The 26,159-nt window shown below is 41.4% G+C and overlaps 1 protein-coding gene across 2 annotated transcripts in view; it reads left to right on the top strand.

The window, feature by feature from the left end:
• Positions 1-347: 347 nt before the first annotated feature.
• The window catches only part of LYSMD2 (LysM domain containing 2), a 28,984-nt gene continuing 3,172 nt past the window's right edge, over positions 348-26,159 (top strand). Inside the window, exons 1-3 of one of the 2 annotated variants that reach the window (XM_024199794.1) lie at positions 348-776; positions 6,018-6,355; positions 12,542-12,916. In XM_024199794.1, the coding sequence (XP_024055562.1) occupies positions 546-776; positions 6,018-6,355; positions 12,542-12,575 (603 nt within the window). In that variant the 5' untranslated portion in view covers positions 348-545 and the 3' untranslated portion in view covers positions 12,576-12,916. Of the gene's footprint in view, positions 777-6,017; positions 6,356-12,541; positions 12,917-26,159 lie in introns of those variants that run through there. The other variant, XM_024199785.2, reaches the window with a different exon arrangement.

The raw sequence follows: 26,159 nt of genomic DNA on the forward strand, positions 1-26,159 counted from the left end.
CTTCTGTTAGTCTCAAAGGTGCCACAGGACCCTCTGTTGCTTTTTACTCCTTCAGTGTTGCTCCCTGAACCCCAGATCTGCTCCTCCACTGCCCCTGCGACTCCACACAGCTCTCCCCCATCCCCTCCACTCGCTACCCCTCCATTCCGCACCTGCCCCTCGCTCAGCATCTTCCCCCCTCCCGGCGCTATCGCGGCGGGACAGGACGCAAAGCATCAGCGAAATTCCGGGCGAAGGGCAGAAGCTTCAGCTGAGCTTCACTGCTCTACTAGGCATGCGCACGGGCTTTGTGCATGCTCCTTAGAGCCGCAGCAGGGGGTTGCGCGTGCGCAGACGGTAGACGCAATTCTACCTGAGGCCGCGCACTTTTTTCCTGTTTCCCTGACTGCTGTGGTGTCATCGGCGCTTGGCCGGTCTCAGCCGCCCCTCGCTGCGGTGACTCGAGTTCCTCTGCAGCCGGCCATGCCCATTGCTCGGCTCGCTGCTGCGGAGGCGGAGCTCGCGCAGCACTGAGGGAGCCGCCGGCCCAGGGGAAGGCGCGGGTCATGGCAGAGTTCCCGCCAGTGCCGCTCTCCCTGCGGGAGGAGCCCCCGGCCGCCCGCTCTGGCTCCGAGTCCGAGTCGGAGGCCGAGCTGTCGCAGAGCCTGGCCCGCACCAAGATCCGCTCGTACGGCAGCACGGCCAGCGTAGCGGCCCCCCTGGCGGAGCGCTACCTGGAGCATCGCCTCAGCGCGGGCGACACGCTGCAGGGCATCGCGCTCAAGTATGGAGTTACGGTAAGGGCGGCCGGGCAGGTCCGGGGACCCCGAGAGGGGAGGGCGCCCTGGCCCGGCGCGAGGAAGGATGGGCTTGTGGCCGAGGCGCCGCGCAGAAAGGCTGCTGGGTCCTGGCTAGGTCCCTGGGACATCGGGCGAGTCACTAATCTCCGCGGGCCCGCGTTTGTAGAAGAGGAGTCACAGCCCTTCCTCTTCCTCCTCGCCTCAGAGCGTAAACGCTGGGCCTGGGCCCGGCCCCGACCGCACGCCGTGGGCCCTGAACTCAGCTGCGATCTGGAGCTACCAGAATATAATTAATGGGCCAGACCAGTGGGAGTGGGGGAGGAATTCCCAGTTCGGTGTGAGACAGCGCAGCTGCAGGAGGAGGGATCCCTGGCGAGGTATGAGCCACTTGGGGTCTGGGCCTGGGGGGAAGGAGGGATACCCAGCCAGATATATGGTACAAGAGCTACGCCGTCTGGGAAATCTTTAGCCAGCTGTGAGTAGGGTTGCCAGTTTTGGTTGGATGTATTTTTGGAGTTTTCATCACATGATATCTTTAATTAAAGATTAATCTTTATTTCCTGGAGACTCCTGGAGGGTTGACAACCATAGCTGTCAGCCAGAAGAAATGGGATGGAGAGTGACAGGAATCCTTGGTTAGATGTGAGCCATCTGAGGTTGTGAGAGGGATGGGGTGAGGTGAGAATCCTCGCTCACTGCTAAGGGAGAAGAAGGGGGTGTAGAGAGGAAAAATCCCTCCTCATCACATGCAAGTTTGGGGGGACAGTAAGGTGATGGGGGAGTTAATGCCTGGCCCTCCATGAGCCAGTGGTTTCTGATGGAGGAGGGCTCAGTCCCTCCCTGGCCATGTGTTAAAGCAGAAGTTGCAGGAATAGATGAAGAAATGCTTGGCCAGCTGTGAATAAGAGAAGACCATAGATGGGGACTCTTCATCCAGGTGCGAGTCTTTAATAAATGTATTGCTGCAGTAATACATCCACAACCATCCCTTAAAAAAATACTAATAATCTCAAATTAATATCTACAACATGACAATGTGGCCCAGTCCACTGTGCAGGCTCCAGGAACCTGTACATGGTTGTTTCTAATAAGCTTTTCCAGATCAGCATAGATAGGAATATTTTTTTTCTTGTGAGAGCCATGATACATAAGCTGTGCTATACATTACCCATGCAAACCACCACCTGCTCTCTCTAGCATCATGTCATAATAGTTTTCAAACCAAGTTTCAGCTGCCCTAAGGGAAAACATACTAAAAACCTTCTAGTAACAGCTTTTTATATACAGTTATAATTAACAATATTTGGCTCCCATTGTGAATAAGGTCAAAGTCTTTATTTCCTTTTGGAAAGAAGAGTAACTCTACTTTGAGTCAACTCCTGATTACTCCTTACTGATCGGAGTAATGCTGTGGAAGTCAGTGAAGTTACTCTGGGGTTTTTTGGTGTAAATGAAAGCAGAATCTGACTCAATAAGACTCTGTGATTAAGCTGAACTGGTTTGCCATTAGTTTATTTATACACTCACCATCGTAACTTAGTTTTTTCTCACACATTTAAAAAAAAAAACCCTCTCACATCTAGTGACAAATGGTGTTGGAAATGTTTAAATTTGGTTTTTATTCAGAACTGGGACTACTGCATTGTAATTCAATTTAATTAAAATACATTTGTATAAATATATTTCTAAATAGGAACTTCAGTATTTCAGAGTGGCATTGTAGCATGGAATACTAACATTAAAAATTAAGCTCAATTTTTAACTTTGATTTAAATTACTTAAAATACATTTCAAGCCAGACCAGTCAAAGAATACACCTGAAACAAAATAGTAATCTAGCCCTCAATTTCAGATGTCAAGATGTGCCTTTTTTTAGTTCTCCCTATTTAAATTGCCATTGTGACAGTATAAGAAGTAAGTACTAATTTTTCACTCCCATTTGCTATCTACGAGACATTCCTAGCAGTCTCCTTAATTTACCAAGTCTTGAATAAAGGCTTTAGAGTTTTAACGCCCCCATAATGTAAACAGAAGATTTTTTTAAAAATAGAAACTTAGGACCAACTTTTATTAAAGAATATCTTTGTATATGCCTTATAAAATGAAAAGTGCTTTAGCAGCAATCCCAGTCACACTCGGCTCTGCCTCATAGGGCTAAACCAAGTCACTGACGTTTAAGAGAGTCTTTCTGTTGACTGCTGGGAGTTGGATCAGGTCTTACTTCAGTAGGGGCTCAGAGTGATGTGAACGCAACATCCTCATCTCTTGAGAGGGTGAGGAGGCTGAAGAACTTGTACCTCTCACAATGACTTCCTCCAGCTGTTTAAGAAGAGGTATTGATTATCTTTAAAGGAAACAAAAGGTCCACATATTTGCCCTTCACCAGAAGAGTGCTGGCTACAACATGGGGCATCATGTTTATCTACCATAGGTATCTTTCAAGTTGCTCTTGCCATTCTATCCACGTGCCAGGTAGGGAAAAGGATATCCAAGGCCTTAATTATCTACCCTACTTTAAACAAAAGTTTTCTGCTATGGCTCCCTTCCTTATTGCTCCCATTGGTTGTAGCAATGATGGGAGCACTAGTGCTGACAGTCACTGTCATCTAGACCTGTTCTGAACAAGGGTAATGTAGTGTAGACGAAGCCTACAACTGACAAGAGATTGCATGGGGCGGAGGGGAGATGTTAGTTTGTGGTCTTTAGTGTAATCTCTTTGGTAATCTGGGAAAATTTTGATGTTTATAAATAATATATTTGTAAAGATCTATCAAGCTGATTCTGTTAAACACCAAATAAAATCTTTAGTCGAAATATTCTAAGAGAATAAGTGAGTGTGGGTTCGTCATTGTGGGAATTTAAAGGATGATGGCTAGAATATTGTTAAATGTTGCTCCTACAAAGCCAAGAAGTTGTGAGCTTTGTACAATGTAAACATTCAAACCCCAAAATCGGGAATGTCCCCATAAAATCGGGACATCTGGTCACCCTAATCTCTTGCAACATCCCTAAATAAGTGACTACTATTAGTATTTTTATTTTACTGTTTGTTTTCTCCAAACATAGGGTGCATGTATAATAGGAAAGTTCATAAGCATTTTCTGCCTTGGTACAGCTTCACCTATGGCTGTGTTAAAAAACATTTTTTACCACCAGATTGTCCAGTTCCAGGGTTGAACAACATTAAAGTTAAAATACCTGTACTCTGTTTGCATTGCAACTTCCAAACTTCACCTATTTTTAGCACAGGTGGACCTATGCCAGTGCAGAGAAATGCTTATGAATTTTCCCAGCATAGGAAAGGTCACTGTGTCAAATTCCACTCATATTTACACCTATGAATCCTTATTGGAGGCACTGAAGTTCTGTGAGTGTAACTGAACTTAGTCATCAGTTCTCAAGCGATGTGTCCAAGACTACTCACAGAATTTTAGAGTGGAGATTAAAACATAGGGGTCCCTAACTCCTACCACTAAAATACATGGGCTCTCTGAAGGGCCACAAGAAGATATACTTAAGCAGTATTCCAGGGAGGAAGAACAAACCATCCCTGGCAGAGTTACAGTGAAGCATGATAAACAGCTTTAGGGTGCATTATTTATCAGCTATCATTTTGCTAGTCCCTTTACAAATGCAAGTCATGGTAGACATATTGGGTTTCAGCCTTTGTGCTACAGTTCTGTAGATTGATTTCTCCTTTAAAGAAAGTCATGCCTTCCAATTACCAGTGTAATCAGAATTTTGGTATCGAGCAAGTAAATGATTCTGTATGCTTTGGTGGCTTCTGGTTTCTGGGGCCTTGGCCCTGAGATGTTCTCCAGACTGGAAGCTGGGGTTTCAGCTCTGGCTTTGCAACCTATACTACCTAGTGAAATGGAGCAGTGTGTAGGGAGTGCACTGTGATCCAGCTGACTCTCCCTTGTGGGGAAGGTTGGAGAGCAAGAGGCAGTTGCAGGCAGGTCCCAACAAGGTAGGGAGATTAAAATAAAATTTCACATGATTGGATGTAGCAGAATGTTAGATTCTAGTGTAAAAATGCTAAATTCCATAACATCTTAGAAAATGGCAAATTCCACAGCCATGAACTCCTGGGAAGCACAAGGCCCTGATAGAGATGAATGAGGCAGCTCACACTTCTCAGAGCTATTGTTTCAGGCTCTCTGCAGTTATCACTTCATCAGTTTGCATTTAGTTCCTGTTTTTAAGGTTCTAGGGCTAGAAACAATTAAAAACAAAACTGAAAGCTGAGATTGTGCAGCTATCGGTGACTGTCACGGCAAATTCTGCAGCTGCAGAATCCGTGGGGCCCCTACCCATAATGATAGAAAGATGGGCCCCACTGAGATGTCAGTTTCTATTGTGTGATGGGCAGGTTACTTAGATCAAGATGGAGCACCCAGTGGTGAGACCTCCAAACTGCATTCTGATATTTGTATAAATTGATTGTGTAAAATAAGGAGGGTAGCCACTGCTCATGCTGTAGAATACCAATGGCTGGTTTTGGCCAGGAATTGACCACCTACACTACCGTGCTCACAAAATATGGGACCAAATTCAGGACCTAATTAGAGATCTCTGCATTTATGTAAAACCAAACACACCAAAGCAGGGAGTGGCACCACAGATTAAACATATTCGACTTCTCAAAAACCCATGAAGTTCACTATTTGTGGGTCTTTCAAGATAGGCAGACAGCTATATGGTCTAAACATCTTAGTGTACCCCTGAAGCCCTAAACACCTTCACATGCTGGGATTACTTATACTTTAGGTCTAAGTAATCCAGGCAGTTCTCTGAGGGTTACTCTCTCAGACTGGCCCCAACATGAATGCAAAATAATGCAGCTTTTTTCATGCATTATTGTGTATTTTTGCTGAGCAAAGGTGACCTAAATTTGGGTTCTGAAGAGAATGGAATACTCAAATTTAGGGAAAGTTTCTTTATGTAGAACAAAAAAATATACCCTTAGGGAGACTTCCAGTAGCATAAAGCCTCGTGCATGGACAAAGAAAGCAAAGCAAAAAGGCTGAGTTAATGGCAAGACAAAACATAGTTGAGAGTAAATGTTCTATATGCAATAGCTCCTTTTATATTCTAAATTAAGACAAAGTAATTGTTTCAAGGAAAGTCCTCACTTATAAAACTGCTTGACTGTTGCGTATTTTGAGGATGGTGGCATTCTGTACTTTACAGAAATCAGTACTGCTTCAATTTAATTGTTTTTCTTCTCTCTTCCAGATGGAACAAATAAAACGGGCAAATAAACTATTTACCAATGACTGTATATTCCTGAGGAAAACGCTGAATATTCCAGTTATATCAGAGAAGCCGTTACTGTTCAATGGACTTAATTCGCTGGAATCGCCTGAGAATGAAATTATTGACATTTCTCTTTGTGGTGAAGGACCAATGACAGTTCAGGAAGAGAGTAGTTCTTCTTCTCCCAGTCCTCAAGAACCTGACAATCAACCTGCTGCACCCGAAGAACTATCTGCCAAAGATTTTCTACATAGACTGGACTTGCAGATTAAGTTGTCCAAACAGGCAGCCAGGAAACTAAAAGATGAAGATATCAGGTAAACTTGACTTTAAAATGAAGCATCTAATTTCAGACTAACACTTACTCCTTTTTATATCTGAGTTTTCGTAAGCCTATTTTTTGTGGCATTTGGACAAACACTAGTGATATTTATGTCTATAATCTTTCTAATTTAGGCTTATTTGCAGCACCCATCACAAATCACATTTATCATGTCGTGTAATGGACTATAGGAAGGTTCTTGGATACTACGGTGATTAGGATAGTATAAGAAGCTATCTAGAATAACAGTTGTATCTAAGCCCTGGCTATAAATCAGAGAAGGAATAACGTTGTGTAAAAAGTGTTGGTATAACACACATTTCTTATTTGGTAGATGGTTATCCATATAGGCTCTGATTCAGCAAAGTACCAAGCACCCAAAGACCCTGTGGGAGCTGAAGGTGTGTAATGATACATTACTGGGGCCCCCCAAGCAAAAATCTGAAATGGCCCCCAAATCACATTTGTAGATGTGCCCAATCTCATACAGCTTTCCTTTCTCACCCAAGCAATGCTCATTCCCCCTAGTAGCTGTCTATTCCTCCTTTACCACTCTCATACATTCACCTTCCCTTAGGCCTTGCCTTCACTAGGGAAAAAGATGTATTCTTAGCTAAGAGGGGGCTCTAGTGGCTTCATCCCATATCTCCATACACAATCCTCTTCCATGGGGGGTTGGCCCTTCCTTCTCAAACATGCACGCCATACATTCTCCCTGGGGGTTCATTATTCCTTCTCCTCTCACATACCTTTCTCCTCCTCCTCTTAGTGCCCCCCACGGCTAATCATCCACACTTTTCATGTTCACCCCTTGGAACCTCATTCATTAGTAGTTCCTTGGAGTGAAGCCAGATATCAAGCCTTGCAGAAGTTGTTCCTTCCAGCCCTCTGTTGGCTTCAGTAGGGAGATACAGGCAACTGCCTGCCTAGGTGAGCTGCTCCTTAAATTGTACATGAGAAAAACCACAGTACGAAGAGGAGGGCATGCCAGCTGCTGAGAAGGAGCAACTATCTACTTCTCCAGCTCTCAGGAAACAGAAGGTGGAGGTGGAGTATCTCCTTTCTAACTAACCAATGAGAGGCATCTCCCTTCTCTCCCCAATGAGAGACTTGGACTGCAAGAGCCCTTGCAGTCATTTAGGCTGCAAGATCAGTGTTTCCTCCTGCAAGGGCCCACGTCAGAGTCCAGGCCTCTCAAAAACTACAAATGCTGCAGGGTGGTACTTACAGCCTTAGTGCTCAGCACCTCACAAGACCAAATCTGCTGTATCAGATGAACTAAGTTAAAATTCTACATAAGAATGGCCATACTGGGTCAGACCAAAGGTCCATCAAGCCCAGTATCCTATCCTGTCCTCTGACAGTGGCCAGTGGCAGGTGTCCCAAAGGGAATGAACATACAGGTTATCATCAAGTGATCCATGCCCTGTCACCTAATCCCAGCTTCTGGCAAACAGAGGCTAGGGACACCTACATTCTATAATTTAGTATCTTATTGTGCAATTAAATATATTTTTAATGCTGTAAATATACAAGCATTGTTCCTGAGCTGTATGTAATAGCAATTAGAAAAGTTAGTAGCTGGGCTAGCAGTAAGAATATTTGTAGGAGGGGATTTGGCAATACAATTCTAGTGTTGAGCTGCTGGACAAACCCCTTGTCATGTACGACCCAGTGAGTCTAGTTCATTTTTCACTGCACTCTACACAGAGCTCCCTTGCCCTGAGGATGCGTATTTAGGTCTGTTGTCTCACATAGAAAGCTGTGGATGCTCTGAGTTAAGAGTCCTGTCTGATTAGCATACTTGTGTGTCATAGGGTAGACTTTCTGAACTGCTCTCTTCTTTAGCTCACCACTGTTAAGTCTCTTGTCCATCTCTTGATATGCATCTGCATATTTGACTGGCATAGGCTGCACTGTTGTGCTGTATTTCCCCAAGCCAGATTTGGGTCACGCAGAGGGGAAAAAAACTCAAAAAAACCCCCTCTCTCTTGCATTCTTTGGATACAAAAATCAAAAAGAGAAATAACTCTTTCCTACCAGAAAATAAATAAAGCATATAAAACATTTTGCGAATTTCCACACAAGAGCAGTTGTAAGGAAACCAAATAGAGAAGGGAAATACCTTTTCATTCAGAAAGGAGGGAAAAAAACATCTGAAGCATAATAAAAACTCAATATAGCTTAATAAACCATTTTAAATGTTTGGTTTTCCATTAGAAACCTGATATCTCCACAGCCCTTCCCCTTTAAACAGTTATTGAAACAATAAACCATTGCAGAGCAATTCTGAATTTGAGAAGGAGTTGAACCATAAGATATGACGTCCACACTTCCAATTCATCTCCTCTTTCACCAGTCAGAGATTGGACTCCAGGTTTTGGTTTGGTCTGTTTTGTGTGGATAGGAGGTCTGGCCATGAAATCCAATTTGGATTCAGATTTCCACCCCTCTCCACATTTAGGGGAGTACAGATCTGGATTCCCTGTCCATTTCATGGGTTAATGGTATTCATCTGCCACCATCATTTAACTTGCGTCATCTTTAGCATGGTTGAGGACACTGTGCAGGACATTGCTATCTTAATGGCCTCTGCTGATGAATCTCATGATAAGCCTGCTAAAAAGGTGACATTAACATGTGAGTACGTGTTGTTGACTTAGCAGTTAAGCTGGGCTGACAGAAACCACAGGTCTCCAGCAAGGATTTTGCTTATTTTAACATCCCTTGCCCACAATAAAATGTTAATGTATAGGAGGGAATTCATTTCAGGACCTCGACAAAAAAGTAGTTGTGTTCAGAGTGACTGGTTTAAAAAAAAAAAAAAAGAACATTTTACTGTTCCTGTCTGCTTCCTTATGTGTTTTCTGGATCATAGCTTGGAAAACAAAATTTTATTGCTGCATTTTCTCCCCAGTCAAAGAGTCAAAAAAGGGCAAACGGCATTCACTTTTGTGTATGCATCGTTAACAAAATTACAAGAGTACAGATTTTTTTGGGTCATGATGCTGCATGAAGCAGAAAAGCACAGCTTGATTATATGATTTCATTTTGAACCTCCATTTAGAAACTAGATTGTCAGTTATAGTCACAGGAAAAAGCTAATTTAGGAGGCAGAGTAAGAATAAATAAGTAAATTTAATGGATAATGTTACTGAGCTACATGGGGGTTTTATTCTCCCCACAACTTCCGTAGACTTTAATGGGAGTCAGGTGCTACAGCCCTGACAACGTGCCCAATGTGGTGGGAGGGGGCACTTATTTGATATCTTTCTAGTCTCATTTGTAAGTCTTACAGCATTTCAAACAGATGAGCACTCATTGAAGTGCACACAGGTGGGTTTCAATTTATAATCAGATATCTCGTGAACTTAGAAGCAATTGAGGCATTACAATTCTTCAGATGAGCATGCTGTTCAATGTTGCAATATGTGTAACTTTTACTTATGATATAGGTGGGATTTCACCTGTATTGAGTCACCTAGACCTTCATCAGTACTGTAAAAATAAAATTAAATGTACAAGTGTTGCCTTAAGCATATATGGCACTTTATCCAAAAGGACCCCAAAGCACTTTACAGACTGTGGACCAGAATCTGATCTGTTACATAAGTATAAATCAGAGTAACTCCCTTTGATTTTTATTGGTTGCCCTGGATTTATAGCAGTGTTAGTTCAGAATTGGGCCCTCCGTCAGTCTGTATATAACCTAGAAAGTTTTGTGTAAGTAATATAAACACTCTTCCCAAGTCTGCATCTCTGCTTGCTTTTACTGTTGTTAACTACTGAACCCTCTTCATAGCTCCCCAAGTCATTGCTCTCCAGACTCTAGCATGTGCAGAATGGTGTTGCTTGCCTTCCTACATACTCCACCCAAAGAACTCTCGATTACCACTGTTTCAAGATCCCATTCAAAATTGCCGTCCTTGTTTTCACATCCTGCATGAATTTTTCTTCTCCCTCACTTTTTTTCTAGCATGTGCCTCCTCTATCTTGCCATTGTTTAGGAAACCTGCTTTTCTGCAGCTTCTGACACCTGGCAAAGTCTAATATTTTTTTCCCCTCTGAGCTCTTCAATTTTATCTGAAAACCTCTTTTCTCCTGTGCATAGAACATCATTGTCCTCTCAGATTTAGGGTGGGGAAAAAAGCACGGATTTAACTCTATAAAGCCTTTTAGGATGCAGTTTGTGTTAAAGGTGCTATATGTACACAACATAGATGCATTGTAATGTTATCATACCCAGTGGATTATGGGACCTTGAGCACAGTTTGGCTACTCAGTCAATGTTGCTCTGTCGTCATTACATGTTAGTATGGTATGGCTATAATGAAGACCTTTTTATATGAAGGTAAAAGTGAAAAATAAGTAAAAATGCTACATTTCAGCTACACTAACCCTGTACATTCTATTTCAAATGGCCTTGGCACATAGTAGAGAGCTTTTCGGATAATGTGAGATTATGGTATGTACATCAGCATTGGAATGTACTCAAATGTCAGTTTGCAAAGATGGAAGAAAAGCAACATGTTTGTTATGTTGCTGCATCTTGAACCAGGGAGTAGAAGAATGGATCTGAGGTCTGAGTAAAGAAGGCACCAGCAGCAGCAGAGGATTGGCTCCAAAATTTGAAAAACTATCACCTTTCTCCTGTCAGCATGCCTGGGCTAGTGTGACATGCAGGCTAATGGGACATGGCATGTGGTAAGTTGCTCATTCAGTACTTTTTCCCTTAAGGTGTGTGGGTTTTTTTTTTTTATTTAAATTCTGTCACATGCACTCTTACATAATGAAACTCAGTTACACATGCTAGGCCTGATTCCTTATGCTTAACAGTTCTGCAGGCAGAGCCACTGCAGGATCAGGCCTAATGTAAATGCAATACAAGATGAATACTTGAATTCAATTAACCATCACCTTCCAAAAATTCTAGCATTTAACCATGCCCCTTGAAATGACCTCAGCCTTCTTTTGTAGGATTGCTTAGTGGCCAGAGTCTCAGCTTTGGAATACTTAAACCAGTCTCTGCTATAAATACAGCCCTTCATCTTTCTTAAACAGAAAACAGAGTAACATGTAGATTGTGAAGGTGGTCTCTTGAATTAGACCTTAAACCTGAAGGCACTGTATGCCTTGCGTGGATGTTAATTCCATGTGATCTTTAACCACAGCCATTGTTGTGCTGTGCACTATTTGGCTGCTGCCATCCTCCCCAGAGGTGACTGCATTTCAGTAGTAGTGTATATATACAGTATTTATGAAGAACTTTGTGATCCTTCAGGGGTCTTTATAAATGTAAAATTATTACTCAATCTCTGGCCACCAAGCAAAGAAATGTAAGATTATATTTATATATTTAGAGAGACAGAGGATTTGTATGGTGGTGGCGGCGGTGCAGCGGCATGGAAGAAAGCAAAATAAAAACAGTCAGGTTACCCTTTGATTTTTGCACATCTGCTTTTGCCCTGTCTCGGTATACTTTAAGTGCATGTTTCCCAAACTGTTATCTACTGTGTTGTCTGCAGCAAACCCATATAATGCAGATGTCAGGGATATGAAGGATGTGTAGTAATTGTTATCCAGTTTTACCCCGGCTGGCAGAAAAACAAACACTTTGTAGGATTGAATTTTCCAGAAATTATTCACTAAAGGTTCTATCTTGCCCATGTGTCTGGTTTGTAAAAACATCTACTCTGAATGTGTATGCAACTAAGTAAGCTATAGGGCATTACATCCAGACATAAGTTTTATGATGATTTTTTTTTAAACATTCAGATACCAATAGATGATTTGTAAGCTCTTTAAAATATCATTAAGAGAATTCTATTGGGTGAATGCAGTAGGTTAGCGCATGGGGGTGGGGGCATGATTTTTAGTTTGTGCCTTATGACCACTGGGCTGGGGAGGAGGAGGAGGAGGAATGGATATTTAGTGATTCCCTCACATCAGAGTTTAGAATGATACTGCATTTGAAGAGAGGCACTGTAAAAATCCTTGTCTGCATATATAAGCAACACCCTGGCTACTAGCTAACTGCAAACATGCAACATTGGGAACAGAACCTGTAACTTGAAATTCTGTTAAATTGCCTAGTACTCAGCTCATTCACTGGGAGGGAAGATGGAAGCAGTTATGAGATCCATGATATGAAGTTGTTAATTGGTTCTTGTTTTCTTTACAGTGCTCCAGTACCATCAGCCAAAAGAGAAATATAGAAAGACCGCAATGAACTGAGGAAGCATTTGAGGATATGTTGCGTGTTCCAAGAGCTATTAACTTTGATTAGTGTTCCTTTTACAACTGTTGGATGCTTGGTAAAAGTGGGGTTAAAGTATCAAATGAATGCTCGTTGTCATGTGTGCTGTAAGCGATGACTGGTGTTCATTATTTGTGGGTGAGAAGCATTTGTACAGAAATCTGTACAGATGTCCTTCTGTACCTGCAGTTTGTGTTGGGCTGAGGATGGCAGGTGCAAGTTGGGATACACAGCACTATAAAAATGTTGTAATGCTTTCTTTCCATTCTCCTTTCCTGAAGGAGGAAGTGAGAAAGTAACATATCACTTGTCTTCATTTTAATGTATTTAAAAATCTCTTTAATAAAACTTTCCATTTTGTTTTTAATGAAAAAATGTGTGGTCACTAAAATCTGTGGCAAACTTATGTATTAATATTGTGATGTGTGCAAGTGTTCATTTGGGGCACTTGTCTCCCTGAAAGGCGTAATATATGCAGCTTGAATTACCTTCACCCTTTGTTAGAAGGTGTATATCTTAAATCTGCCCTCGTACAGCCATAACTTGCACTTCTGAAAATTATTGTTTTTAAGATTAAAGATAATAACTTCTGTGGTTTTGAACCATATAACTGGCGCAGAGTTTCTCATTAACTGTAGTACTAGGGAGAGTATGGAGCTCAGTCTTGAAAGGTCTTCTCATGCAAAATTCCCATTGTCTTCAAGGAGAGCCCCATTTGTGGATGGATGTACAGGGCTAAGCCCTCAATTAGTCATCAGCAAGTTTTGAGTCTTCTTTGGGGTGACTAAAACAAGCATTCTAAGCTTCCTGGCCTGTGCTTAACGTAACAATGAACAGCTCTGCTTGGATTCAAGTCTGTAATGACTGTTACTAATGCTCTTAACTTGGAAAATAAAGCTTGTCCTTGCACCATATTGGGTGCCAGTATATTGTATGTTATACCGACAGCTACATTGGAGGTCAGAACACACTAATATATACACAACAGAAGTGCAGATACTAAATAATGGATGTGGAGAAAAGTTTGTTTCTTATTTGGGTATCCTACCTTTGAACAAAATGAGCAAATCTGCTAACAGAAAATAAGTCCTTTCCACCCTCCACTTACTCCTATTTACCCCTCCAATCTGCTACAGCTGACCACAAGCACATGTGGAACCTGCAATTGAAGGCAGCTTCCAATTCCCAGAGGCCTGTAGTTTTCACAATCTGGTAGAGGTGCTGAGGGCCCTGTTACATTGTCAGTGGTGGGAAATGGAGTAAAGCTATGTGGGCATGAAAGCTATGATTCTGGGCATCCCTATATCTCTGTTTAGAGAGATTCTTCCAGCAAAAAGCCAGACTTGACATCTTCAGGTGGGAACACCAGTTTTGTTTGTTTGTTTTTACTTGTTTTTAATAGGAAAGGACCAAATCATTAGGAAAGTTGTTTACAAGCTAAGCGAATAACAAACAGGAAAAATCCAGGAAGTCCATAAATCTCTTTCCAATGCACAACCTACAACCACAAAAAAGGAAAATATTGCTCCCAGCCCAGTACAGTTAGAGTGTAATAGAGCCTTCAGGACCATTCAGTGACATGATGGCGTCATCAGTTACATCTTGTAGTGCAGGAAGCTGTTATTTCAATGATTGCCTAGCCCAGGTCAGAATTTAAGGAGAGACTGTGTTTAGTTAATCTGTGAGACGAGAACCAAAGAGATATACAGTGGCCTTCATAAAGATTCCCCTTGATATTCATTACAGCTGAATCTTGTCTCTATCATAAGACATCATTCTTCTGCAGAACAGTAGAATATAGACTGATGCCATTTATTTTTTCAAGACTGCACAATTCTCTGTGCAAAGTATACTTGATAGGTTGTATGTGGACCTCATCATATTGGCCAGTGCAAAATTATGTACAGATCTGCATGCTGTGGTGTGTTAGCCTGAGGCTACAATAAGAGAAGATTTGGCGTCTTGTTTTGAGTTCTAGGAAGATCATGTATGTCCGTCCATCGTGGAAGGCAGGGGAGCATGCAGAACTCTGAAGAAATATGTTTGGAAGGGCCTGATCTGGCAGCGTGCAAGCAAAACTACCATTGACTTTATAGACATGGGAGTTTGCTTCTATTAGGACTGGGGTGTTAGACCGTAAGTGGGTATCAACCTATGCAGTGCTGGGACACATGAGCAAAACTGTGCTCTTATTCATATTTCATAAAGCTAGCTCCTTGACCATTTCAATTTCACTTCTTGACTGTTTAATTGAAAGTGTTTAAATATGAACTACAATTGTTTTTATACTAAATAATAGAGGAAAACCTCTCAATATTATACTGAAGAGGACAGTTACATAATACAGTACTGGTAACAACTTTAGCCATAGGGGAAACAAGGCTTTGAAATATTTATGCTTCTCTTTAGCTAAAAGATAATTTAGAAATTAAAAACCATAAGAGGATGGTAACTGCTGACATTGCTGCACACTAGTTCTCTGTAGAAAGATCATTTGATCTGAATTGGAGATAAATATTTTTAAATCCATGGCACATGAACTTAATCATTCATTGTAGGTTGTGTCTTTCATTGCCATTTCCTTTATTCTTGGTAGAATTCCAGTCCAGCATATTGCTCTTAGACCATTTCAGTATATTCTGAGAACCTGTCAACACAATATACCCAGAGGTCCTTGGGCCTCAGGTGCCAGAGCAATGAATGTCCCTCTAACTAGTGACTAAAAGTATCTATTATTAAATAGAGGTACCATTTTCTGGGATGTTAGTCGCAAGATATTAGATTTATCACTTGGTTTGTTTTATGTGGGCACATTTGGGAGCAGGAGATGATGCAGGCTACCTTCACCCAGACCTAAGGCACCTGAGAAGGCAACAGACAGAATCCAGCTCTTGTGCTTGAGTGCAAGACTGGGGTACCTGTGGTACTTTTTTGTGCCAATAAGTTGTCAGTAGCATGTAAGGAGTATGGCTCCCCTTATACTTCCTAAGGCATTGTTTATGTCTTTCTTGTCTAGGCCAAATGCCTCAGAATCCCTCTGCTTGGCTAGCCCCTCCAGCAAGGAGCAGGGCACAGTTTAAACCTCTCTTTGCAGGAATAAAAATTATGGTAGTCCTCAGCCCATGTAGTTCACTGAGGACCCCGATCATTCCCCAGTACTTCTGATTTATAGTCCTCTGGTAGTTCATGAAAGATCCTGTGGTACTTCTCAGGATGGGTGGTTTAGCTAGGTAAGAGTGGGCTCACTGACTTGTAATAGCTGAATTCCAGCACTGCTTTGTCTTTAGAAAACTTACGCTTTGCTAGAAGGAAAGTTGACAGTATATATGACTGTGCCATCTTCTGCTTGACATGCAGTAAAGAACATTCTAGGCACTGACTTGAAAAATCTTGTAGTGTCAACATACAGTGACCTTAGAAATTGTATTAAATCATACTGGTCACAGAATGAGGTTTTTCTGCTGCTGATCATAGTCTTTCCTGGGTTTGTTAATGGATTCCAGCCAGTATCAAAAGCAAGTTAAGTGTGAAGACTACATTATTAAAATAGTATGGTGGTTAAAAAGCAAGGAGACTTACCCTATGGAATATTGTGATAACTCTGATGTTGAATAAAAATACAAAGTGCTTGCTAAGTGAGATGATAATTGTAGTGACAGAGCATTCTTGCATAATTGTAGACATTAGAAAAGTGATAAATACTCAGTTAACATCATACTTTTGGTGTGGTCCTAAACAGGACTTATTTTCAGTGAACAAATGGGGAGAGAGAAATTAATGTCTCATTCTAAGACCAGTCTATCTGCTGTCAGCCTAGTGCAGCTTCCAAGCTCATCAAAGAGTGAGGTAGGCCTGTTATCTGGAACTAGAGGAACTGGGCTCTGTGATAAATTTCTGGCATTTTAAAATAGTTAGCTCAGAACATGCAATAGTGAGTTCAGAATACAAGTGTTCGTCTCCAGTCAGTATTACTCCACTTTCTCTGATCCCATCTGCAGTGGTGGCCCTAGGAAACATAGACAACTAAATGTTTTCTATTAGATCAGTGTTTCCCAAACTTGGGACGCCGCTTGTGTAGGGAAAGCCCCTGCAGGCTGGGTGGGCCGGTTTGTTTACCTGCCCCGTCCGCAGGTCCGGTTGATCGCGGCTCCCACTGGCTGCGGTTCGCTGCTCCAGGCCAATGGGAGCTGCGGGAAGCAGTGGCCAGTATGTCCCTCGGCCCGCGCCGCTTCCAGCAGCTCCCATTGGCCTGGAGCAGCGAACCACGGCCAGTGGGAGCCGCGATCGGCCAGACCTGCGGACGGGGCAGGTAAACAAACCGGCTCGGCCACCAGGGGCTTTCCCTACACAAGCGGCATCCCAAGTTTGGGAAACACTGCATTAGATCATTTAAAACAGTGGTTCTCAAATTATGGGTTGCGACCCTGTTTTAATGGGGTCGCCAGGGCTGTTGTTAAACTTGCTGGGCCCCAAAAGTCCAAGCCCCACCGCTCAGGGCTTAGGCCCTCAAGCTTCCGCACCCCACCCCCCCCAAGGTGCGGGGGCTCAGGCTTAGGTTCATGGAGTCTTGTAGTAATTTTTGTTTTCAGAAGGGGGTCATGGTGCAGTGAAGTTTGAGAAACCCCGATTTAAAATATTCAAGATAGTCCCTTCAGCAAGAACAGAAAGATAAGGAAATATTATAAATGCTAGGATACCTGTATCTATTTCGGTAAGGAAAAAATTGGCAAGATTTCTATAATTATTAAACATTTATGGGTTGGTAGCGCCTGAAGATCACAATCAGGTTAGGCCCCATTGTGCTAGAAGCTGTACGAACACAAAAAATACCTTTCAGAGTTTAACAGGGAGGGGATTAATCCCTTTCTTCCAGGTAAAGCAGGGCCGGCTCCAGGGTTTTGGCCGCCCCAAGCAGCCAAAAAAAATATAAATAAATAAATAAAAAAAGCCGTGATCACGATCTGCGGTGGCAATTCGGCGGAAGGTCCTTCGCTCCGAGCAGGAGTGAGGGACCGTCCGCCGAATTGCCGCCGAATAGCTGGACCTGCCGCCCCTCTCTGGAGTGGCCGCCCCAAGCACCTGCTTGCCAAGCTGGTGCCTGGAGCCGGCCCTGAGGTAAAGGTAGAACCACAGTTGCTATTCCTGAGTTCAGGGATTTTCAGTGTTCTGGGCCAGCTGTTAACAGTTAATATCCCCATTTGTGGTATATGAGGGATTTGCTGTGGGGGCTGGGGACTAAGTCTGGCAGTGAGAATCAGCAAGGAAAGCTCTCTAGGGAGGAGAGCAGGTGCTCTGTCTTTCTCCAGACTTGGCTGAAGTAAGTTGTGCTCTATAACTACTTTGGCTGAGAGAGAAGTCCTGTTGCATTTACATTTGCTACATTTACTTTTTTTTTTTTTTAAACTAGTAAAGTGCATCAAAGTGTTTAGACTCCACTTTGCTGTTCAGCTGCCTTTCCTATGCTCACCCCCATTCTCATTTTAGGGGCTTATTTCATGAGGTGTTACTATGTGTCAACGTTGATATAGTTTGTGAAAATACCACACACGCCTTAGTCAAAACTTCCCCTTGACTTCAGTTTTGCCTAAGTAAATTCCGCAGCATTGGGCTATTGGTCTATTTGGGAGCACATAAATAAATCTTTCACACGAAGTGTCACTGTCATAGTGTAAACAAACCCTAAATCTTGAGCCAGCCAACTTTCAGTAGAATTTACCAGTAAAAAGGTCATTTACAATTGAAAACTGGAGGCCTCAACCAGCATTCAGCCTTATTTTTCATTGGCTCCTGACTAGCACTCAATCTGTTCGTTGTAGCCAATGTGTCGGGACTCATTGTATTAGCTTCCATTTTATACTTCAAAATGCATCAGGTTTTCCTCATCTCACTTAGATCACAGAAGCTAACTAAAATAGAAGTTCAGGATGGAGAAGACCTACTTGTATCTTTTCCCCCCCAAACACCAATTTTAGAAACTGTAAGCTTCCGTCCACTGCATGGTACTAAAGAGAGCAAATGAATTTGAGAAAAGAGCCATAGTCTCATGGAATGGAGCTAGCATGTCAATGCTGTCTCCTTCCCTGTCCAGTCAGGCCAGTCTATGTGAACACTGTGCAGTTGGGACTATCAGTTGTAGGGCACAACTGGGGAAAAAGCTATGCAATTTCTAGCCTATATTCTGTGCTTGCCTTCCCTCGTCACATGGCTGCAAACCCTTCCCACTAGAGAGCGGATGTACCTGTTTTCAGAAGAGACTTCCCCTTCTGGGAGGGGTATATGTGGCTTAAATAGTACTCAGCTTTTGGACTGTGGAATACTTAGAAATTTAAACTAAAATCTTCCCTTGGAAAAAGTTTTAGGTGGATTGCATTTCATACCTTGCTCAGCATGAATGTTATATTTGGTTGACTTTATTATGGTGACATTTACCTGCTGTTCGATACAACATTTTGTGTATTGTCGTCTTGGTTGCTTGAGTTTTGGCAATTGGCCTACAGTGTTTCCATTTTCAAGAATCTATTAGGTATCAGTCTGACATTTGGATTTGTCCCAGTTCTGAATCAACATACAGTGCTACCCCTTGCCCATTTTTGGCTGCGGATTTGCAAACTGATTGTGGCATAGTTCTCATTTCACTATTAATTAACTGACTTATGGTTCCCTATCATACCTTGATGGTAACTACAGTATATAACTATCCTTGGATTGTAGTATTCCTTGGTTATTCTACAGTATAGATGCTTTGCCTTAGTCTTTAATAAGAGTATTCTTTTCTCCATGCAGAGCATCTACAGCTCCCATTGATGTCAGTAGGACTATCATGTGAATAAGGGTTGCAAGTTCTTGTCTTCAATGTTATGGAGCCACATCGTGACACCATAAGGTTTAAGAGCCTCTTTCATTCCAAGTTCTTATTTTCAGATGTTTAACTTTTTGAAAAATTTACCTTTGGGGCTGAAATCTCTCATCTTTATTCTTAGCCCAAAGATAAATTTTTATCAAAGTGCTTTAACTGTTTGAGTTATCCAGCTTGGGGGGCGGGGGGAGAATGGCATTTTTCACATGAAAAAAAATAGTTGAGCTGCTTTAAAAACAAAAATGCATGGGTTGCTCAAATAGGTTTTTTGGTAACAAGGAGTCCATGCAGTTCTTAAATGCCAATTAGAAAAAAAAGCCATGTTTTTCTACTACTTTTCTAACAATGTACCAAGGCTGGGCACTTTCTAGACATGTCCATGTTGCTGGAACTCTATATTGAAATTCATGCAGCTGTTTATTTAAATGATTGCGCAGTATATGCCTTTTTCAGAATATGCGATAGCGCATTCAAATAAATGCAATTGCAGTTGCATTGAAGTGTGTGATCTCACACTGAAATAATGTTTTTAGGACATGATTAAACCTTCAAGCGTTTGTCATAAAGCCACTGCTGCCAATTTTAGCATTGTAACTTTTGAAGAGATGTTTTGGATCTCAGATAATTATGGAATGTAATTTCTAATATTAGAAATATTGAAAAAAACAATAATCTTCGGACTATTTGGCACTGAGCTAGTGCTGGGTAGTTGTGCTGCAGTATATTTACATCATTGCTCTTTTGTTATGCCTTTCTGTAATATTCCTTACATATGTTTCTGTGACTCATTTTCATCAAGCAAAAACAGTAGGTGGACTGATTTTCTTCAGACATTTTAATATTTACATTAGCTTTTCATCTGTCAGTCATTGTGTTAGTAATATACAGTTTGAAGTTGTTGGCAACATTTTCTGTGCTGCAATTTACTCTTTTTAAAAAGCCATAGCAAATTATTGGTCTCTTGACTAAAGATAGCTTCAGATGTTTGAGAGTTCTACTGTAGCTGTCAGCATTCTGCCTTAAAGTACCATAACTTGGTTCCACATCAGTTGGGATAAAAAATAAGCTCTCTTTGTTATGGGACCATGATATAGACCCTTCTGCATTACCAGGACTGACAGCTCCTTGCCTGTCCAGTCCTCTCTATTAGGTCAAGCTACCAATTGTCAAACCTCACAACCCCCCCCCCCCCCCCCCCCCCCACAAAAAAAAAAAAAACCCAAGAACCATTTTTTCCCTCTGAAAACAGCTCTGTGCAATGGGGAAAATACACTACCTTCATGTCCTAATGTGGCATTGGCAGCTTATAGGTGTGGTGGCTTTTTTTCGGATAGTTATAGAAAGGGTAAGGGGTTTCAAGTTCTGAATATTTTGCTAGATATGGAGGTACTCCAGAACTGTGCATGTATTTCTATAACAGAAACTGACCAACCCTTAATGAGACAATCATTTTTTCATTTTTTAAAGAAGGGGTTTACAGACCTGCCTCCCCAACTTAAAAAGGTTTTCATAATTTTTATTTCCCCAGTAAAATCCCCACTCCCCACTGTCTTGTTTCTCCTGGAATTTTTGCAACTCAAACTTTGGAGCCTTATGCCAGCAGGTGAGAAACAGTGGGTGGAGGATGTATCCAGGAGTTGGGGAAAGGACGGTGAGAAGCTGTCTAGGCAGGGGGAATTGATCAGATGGAGAATCTGAACTATTCTTAAAATGGCCATCGTTACACAGTGGCAGCCATTTTAAATGGTTTTAATGTAATTGGGTTTTGGATAAAAGTCGTACGAACACAAATCTGGCCACCTGGAAGGATTCATGACCAAATCAAATCCAAAGAGGGATGTATCTTATCCTAAGAAGTAAATTTAACATATGCATAAAAGGTCTAAGTGCCTGTACAATATGTAAGAATAATTCCAATCCAAGGGAAGAGAGCCCTGAAGGTCAAAAAACTCCAGTTCTGTCAGATGCAGTCTTCTGACCTTCAGTCACATGGGTGTGTATAGACTCCTCACACTGCCTCAGAACAGCTATAATTTTCCGCAGTGAGTGGTCTTTTCTTGCAGTGTGTGGTTTTTTAATTCTTTTTTGCTGCTGCTGCTGCTACCAAACCTCCCCTGAGCAATTTTTACTGTGTTGGGTTTTTTGGACCGCAAACATCCAATACAACTTTGTTAGTGGCATTTTTATTTGTTTTTCATCCACCATCAACAAAAGCAGTATTAAAGCTTTCTAGTGCAGCAAAAATATGACCAAGCAGACAGTGCTCAACTTTTACAAAACAAGAGAAGTATTTTACTAGTGAAAAGAGTGGATTAACTTTTATGACCAAATTCTACTTGCAGGACTCAGGCAGGCAAATTACTGAAATCACTAGGTCTACTTGCAGAAATAATATAAGTAGGATTTAGGGCCTGATTTGCACCCCATTAAAGGCAGTGGGCATTTTCCTTTTGATTTTACTGGGCTTTGGATCAGACCCCTGGATTGTAGGTTATACCAGATGCTCTCATCTTAAATTATAATTTCCAGCATAGCCTACAATACATTCTCAAAATAAAAAAAAGTGACACCAGCAGATATTTAGACTTCTTAGAAGTAATTGTAACTGAAGCTTATTTATTACAGAACCTGAACAATCAGCATTAAAATTTGTTTACTAATGTATCTTAGATTTGTGTATTTCCTCCCTACTTGAAAACAGATGGTGCATAAGAGAGCCTTATTACATGGCAGAAGTCCAAAGCATTATGGAAGGACATTGTTTATTCAGAAAGCATCTTCCTTGTGTTGTACTGTATTTACCTGGGTTCAGAGCAGCTATGCACATGCAGACTTCATAGTGCCGCTTTAAGCCAGTTGCTGCAAGGACTTCACTGGTTATCTTAGAAGGCTTCAGTGGCTAAGAGATTAATGTAGTGGATCTGGATGCTGTTTCATTTGAATGTTCGTGCTAGGATTAGAAAAATGCAGCATATGATCTCAAATTATTCTTTAGGAATACCTACATCATGTTACACTTAATAGTTGTTATGGGCTGAATAAATTGCTCTCTCAGCTATCTTGCTGCGGTATTACTGAGATGTGCCTCCTGTACAAACACTTCAAAAAGTTTGAAAAAAAATGTGATAACTGCTTCCAAACTGAAAAACAGCCTGTTTCATAATGATGGTTCATCTCACTTTGAGAGCGTGTCTTTTAACATTATGGAGAAGTATTTGTCTTTGAGTCATGCGAGATTGAAACATCTTCAAACTCTGATTTATTTTTTCCATTTTAGCTTAACTCCATCTCATTTACTGTCCTAGATTGTCCCACTGTGATACTGACTGGCAGTCCAGTAATATTGACCAGTGCAAATTATTCATTCCTGGTTAAATAGTTTAGTTAGGCCATAGAGCCTGATCTCTGGCTTTTGCTTCCATTGAAAACTGACAGTCTTTCTTTTATTGCTGATTTAGGGCTAGATCATGTTATCTGCATACAGCTCAGGGTAAAGGGAGGAGTATAGGCATATTGTCCTAGGGAAAGAACTGGGCGGTATTAAAAAACTCCTTTGGTGCACTGTAGGAAAAATAGTAATTTGCAGCTTTCCTTTATGTATTGCACCATTCTGCTGGCCAGTGGGGGAAGCAGGAGAGGTGGAGCTACAGTCTGGGTAACCCCTGGTGGAAGGAGGACAACAGATGACATAAGAAAACTATTGGAAGAGAGGCCACTGTCACTGATACAGACTATGATGGAGCAAGAATCGTGGCATTAGACTGACAGATGGTAGTAAGACTGGGTTGCCTCAGGTACCATGTGCCACAAGTTACAAGAGCATAAAATAAATATGCAGTCTCCGGGTGGAGCTCTCCACCATCATAGCACTGTGTACACAAATGCTTATGTCGGTGTAACGTACGTCACTGTCGGGGTGGTTTAGTCAAACCCCTGAGCATAGGGTGACCAGATAGCAACTGTGAAAAAACGGTACAGGGGATGGCGGGGGGGGGGGGGGGGTAAATAGGCGCCTATATAAGAAAAAGTCCCAAAAAACAGGACTGTCCCTTTAAAAATGAGACATCTGGTCACCCTACCTGAGCCCCTCAAATTGGAGTCTGTCATCCTGAGCTGGGAGGCTCACTGCCACGGGCTGTGTAGACATATTCCAAGTGTCCTCTCCAGGGAGGATGTAATTTTCAGGAACAAAGTGTGACTGTTTCTAGCGGTATGTATAGAGACTTCGGCAGTCATTTCTCTAGTACTAGTTCTCTGTATAGGCATCCATTTTGATTGCAGATCAGTTTTAGAATCATGAGATGTATGAATGTAAATTTATTGTTCTTTCATACCAAAGATCCCTCTTCACAAGAATAACAAGATGCATTACATTAATAGCAGAAGGAAAGGTGGAAATATCATTAGTTTGTTGCACTGCATATATGAACATTGTCATGTTATTTGCTTGTTATTTTGAGTTGGATGGAATTTGAAGTAACAGCATCTCTCAGGGCAATTTTTATAAATGAAAGTTTTATACTTAGGCTGCATTTATCAGATGTTTTATTCTCCTACTCTCTTTCCAACTCACTGCTTTGTGGGAAGGGAGAAAAGAGGACCTTAAATTGTTTTTCAGTAATCCCTCTACTTTCCTGGTCAGAGTTCTAAGAAAACACATGTGTACAGTTATTTGAATTCTGTCTCAGTGATTACCATGCATAGGTTGTTACATCAAATCAGATATTCCCTGTGCCACAAACTCCATGGTCCTGTTTTATCCACACTTGACAAACATACCTGGAATTCTGTTTTTTACATCAAGATATCTGCAGTATTCTTTTGATTGATGAAAAAAAACATAAGTTCAATTATGTATGTTTAATACGAGTTTTGTAATGTTGGGATTGAAAAAAATCCATTTGCCTAGGGCAAGTCGAATCTTTCCTGGACAGTGCCATCAACTTCTATAAAACTCAGCCTTTGATTTAAAAAAAAAAAAAGTTTGTAGCTCTTCTAATTGCAAAGTTAACTGTCTAAATGAGCCAAGTGTAATCAATGCAGTGCTATGCAAGTCTTCAGAGAAACAGCTTCAGTGCCTCTGCTGCTACTCAGAGCTCTGAATAATGCATACTCAGTGATAATCCCGAGGCTGCACAATAGCAAAATTGCTTAACCAAACCAAACCATTCCATTCAAATAATGATCGGATCAGATCTTATGACATGAACACTTTTGCTGCATTTGTTTGAACTAACACCTTGGGGCTGGGATGCTGTCTTTTTATTTTTGTATTGCAGTAGCACCTAGGAGTCCTAGTCATGGGCCAGGACCCCATTGTGCTAGGCAGTGTATAAATGGGTGAAAAACAAACACAATCTCTGCAGTAAAAGTTTTAACTTTTTCTAGAGTTTAGACCATTAGATCATCTAGTGTGATCTCTCCTATATATCACAGGCCATTAAATTTTACACACTTAGCCCTGTAGTGAACAACTCAATATCTTGTTTGGCTAAAGCATAGGTTGCATTTGGCTAGAGCACTTGCTCTATTCACTGCTGGTGCTCTATAAATATTAATAGTTACAGCATGGTAAGTATATTAAATGTTTCCAAACTATAGAAGGACTGAAAAATTAGAAGTTTTTCTAGACACTTACATGTTTAAATAGTAGAAGTTAAAAAGCTGTGAACAAGCATTTTTAAAAGCAATGTCCAGTCCACGTTTCCTTAACTAGTGAACACATGGGTGCATGTTTCTAAGTCTGTTTTACATAGATTGCCATCATATGATGCAGGCATGCTTTTGGTACATTCCTTATATCTGCTATTGCAAGAAGAAGGGAAGATAATTTGAGATTGGAATTTAACAGACACAGCCAAGTATGCTTAATATGTTTGTTAATTAAACGTTTTGCACAGTAGGTGCATATTGTGTATGTATGTGGGGAGTTCTTGGCTTTGTACTTTAAGCAGTGTTTATAACAAAATATGCTTTAATTGCAGCAAGAGAGGTTTAGGTTGGACATTAGGAAAAACTTCCTCTCAGGGTAGTTAAGCACTGGAATAAATTACCTAGGGAGGTTGTGGAATCTCTGTCATTGGAGGTTTTTAAGAACAGGTTAGACAATCACGTGCCAGGGATGGTCTTCTAGAGAGAATACTTAATCCTGCCTTGAGTGCAGGGGACTGGAGTAGAAGACTTCTCGACGTCCCTTCCAGTCCTATGTGCCATTTTTATATTGGTCTTCTAAATTTGTATGTGAAGGGACAAGTGTACTTGTTAAAGTGAGCCCCTAATTAATATTAACAAATACTGTATTATGCAGTTGGATTTCCTCAGAATCCATTTGCTAGCAGTGCATTTTTGTGCAGTACAGGTTGTGGAACCCAAGTCTTGATTTTCTTTGCCTCATTGTTGACTGAATTTATATATATGAATGCTTTTTATACCTGCAGCTTTACCAACTAAGTCCAAATGACAGCCATACCAATTTCTTGGCCTCTCAGGCGGTTTGCTTTGACACTCCTCTTTCCCAATTTCCTTCATTTTTTGTGTAGTCTAAAGGTACATGGTTCCTTAGTGAAAGTGTTGCCAGTTGAAATACAGTCAGTTCCATGTCATCCACAAATTATACAATTATGATACAAATGGATGGGGAAAAATTAAGACTCTGAAGTGTCCTATAGTCTGTTCCTTTTAAGGAGC

Source organism: Terrapene carolina, unplaced genomic scaffold (assembly GCF_002925995.2).
Source record: "Terrapene carolina triunguis isolate 2854851 unplaced genomic scaffold, T_m_triunguis-2.0 Scaffold67, whole genome shotgun sequence".
NCBI lineage: Eukaryota > Metazoa > Chordata > Testudines > Emydidae > Terrapene > Terrapene triunguis.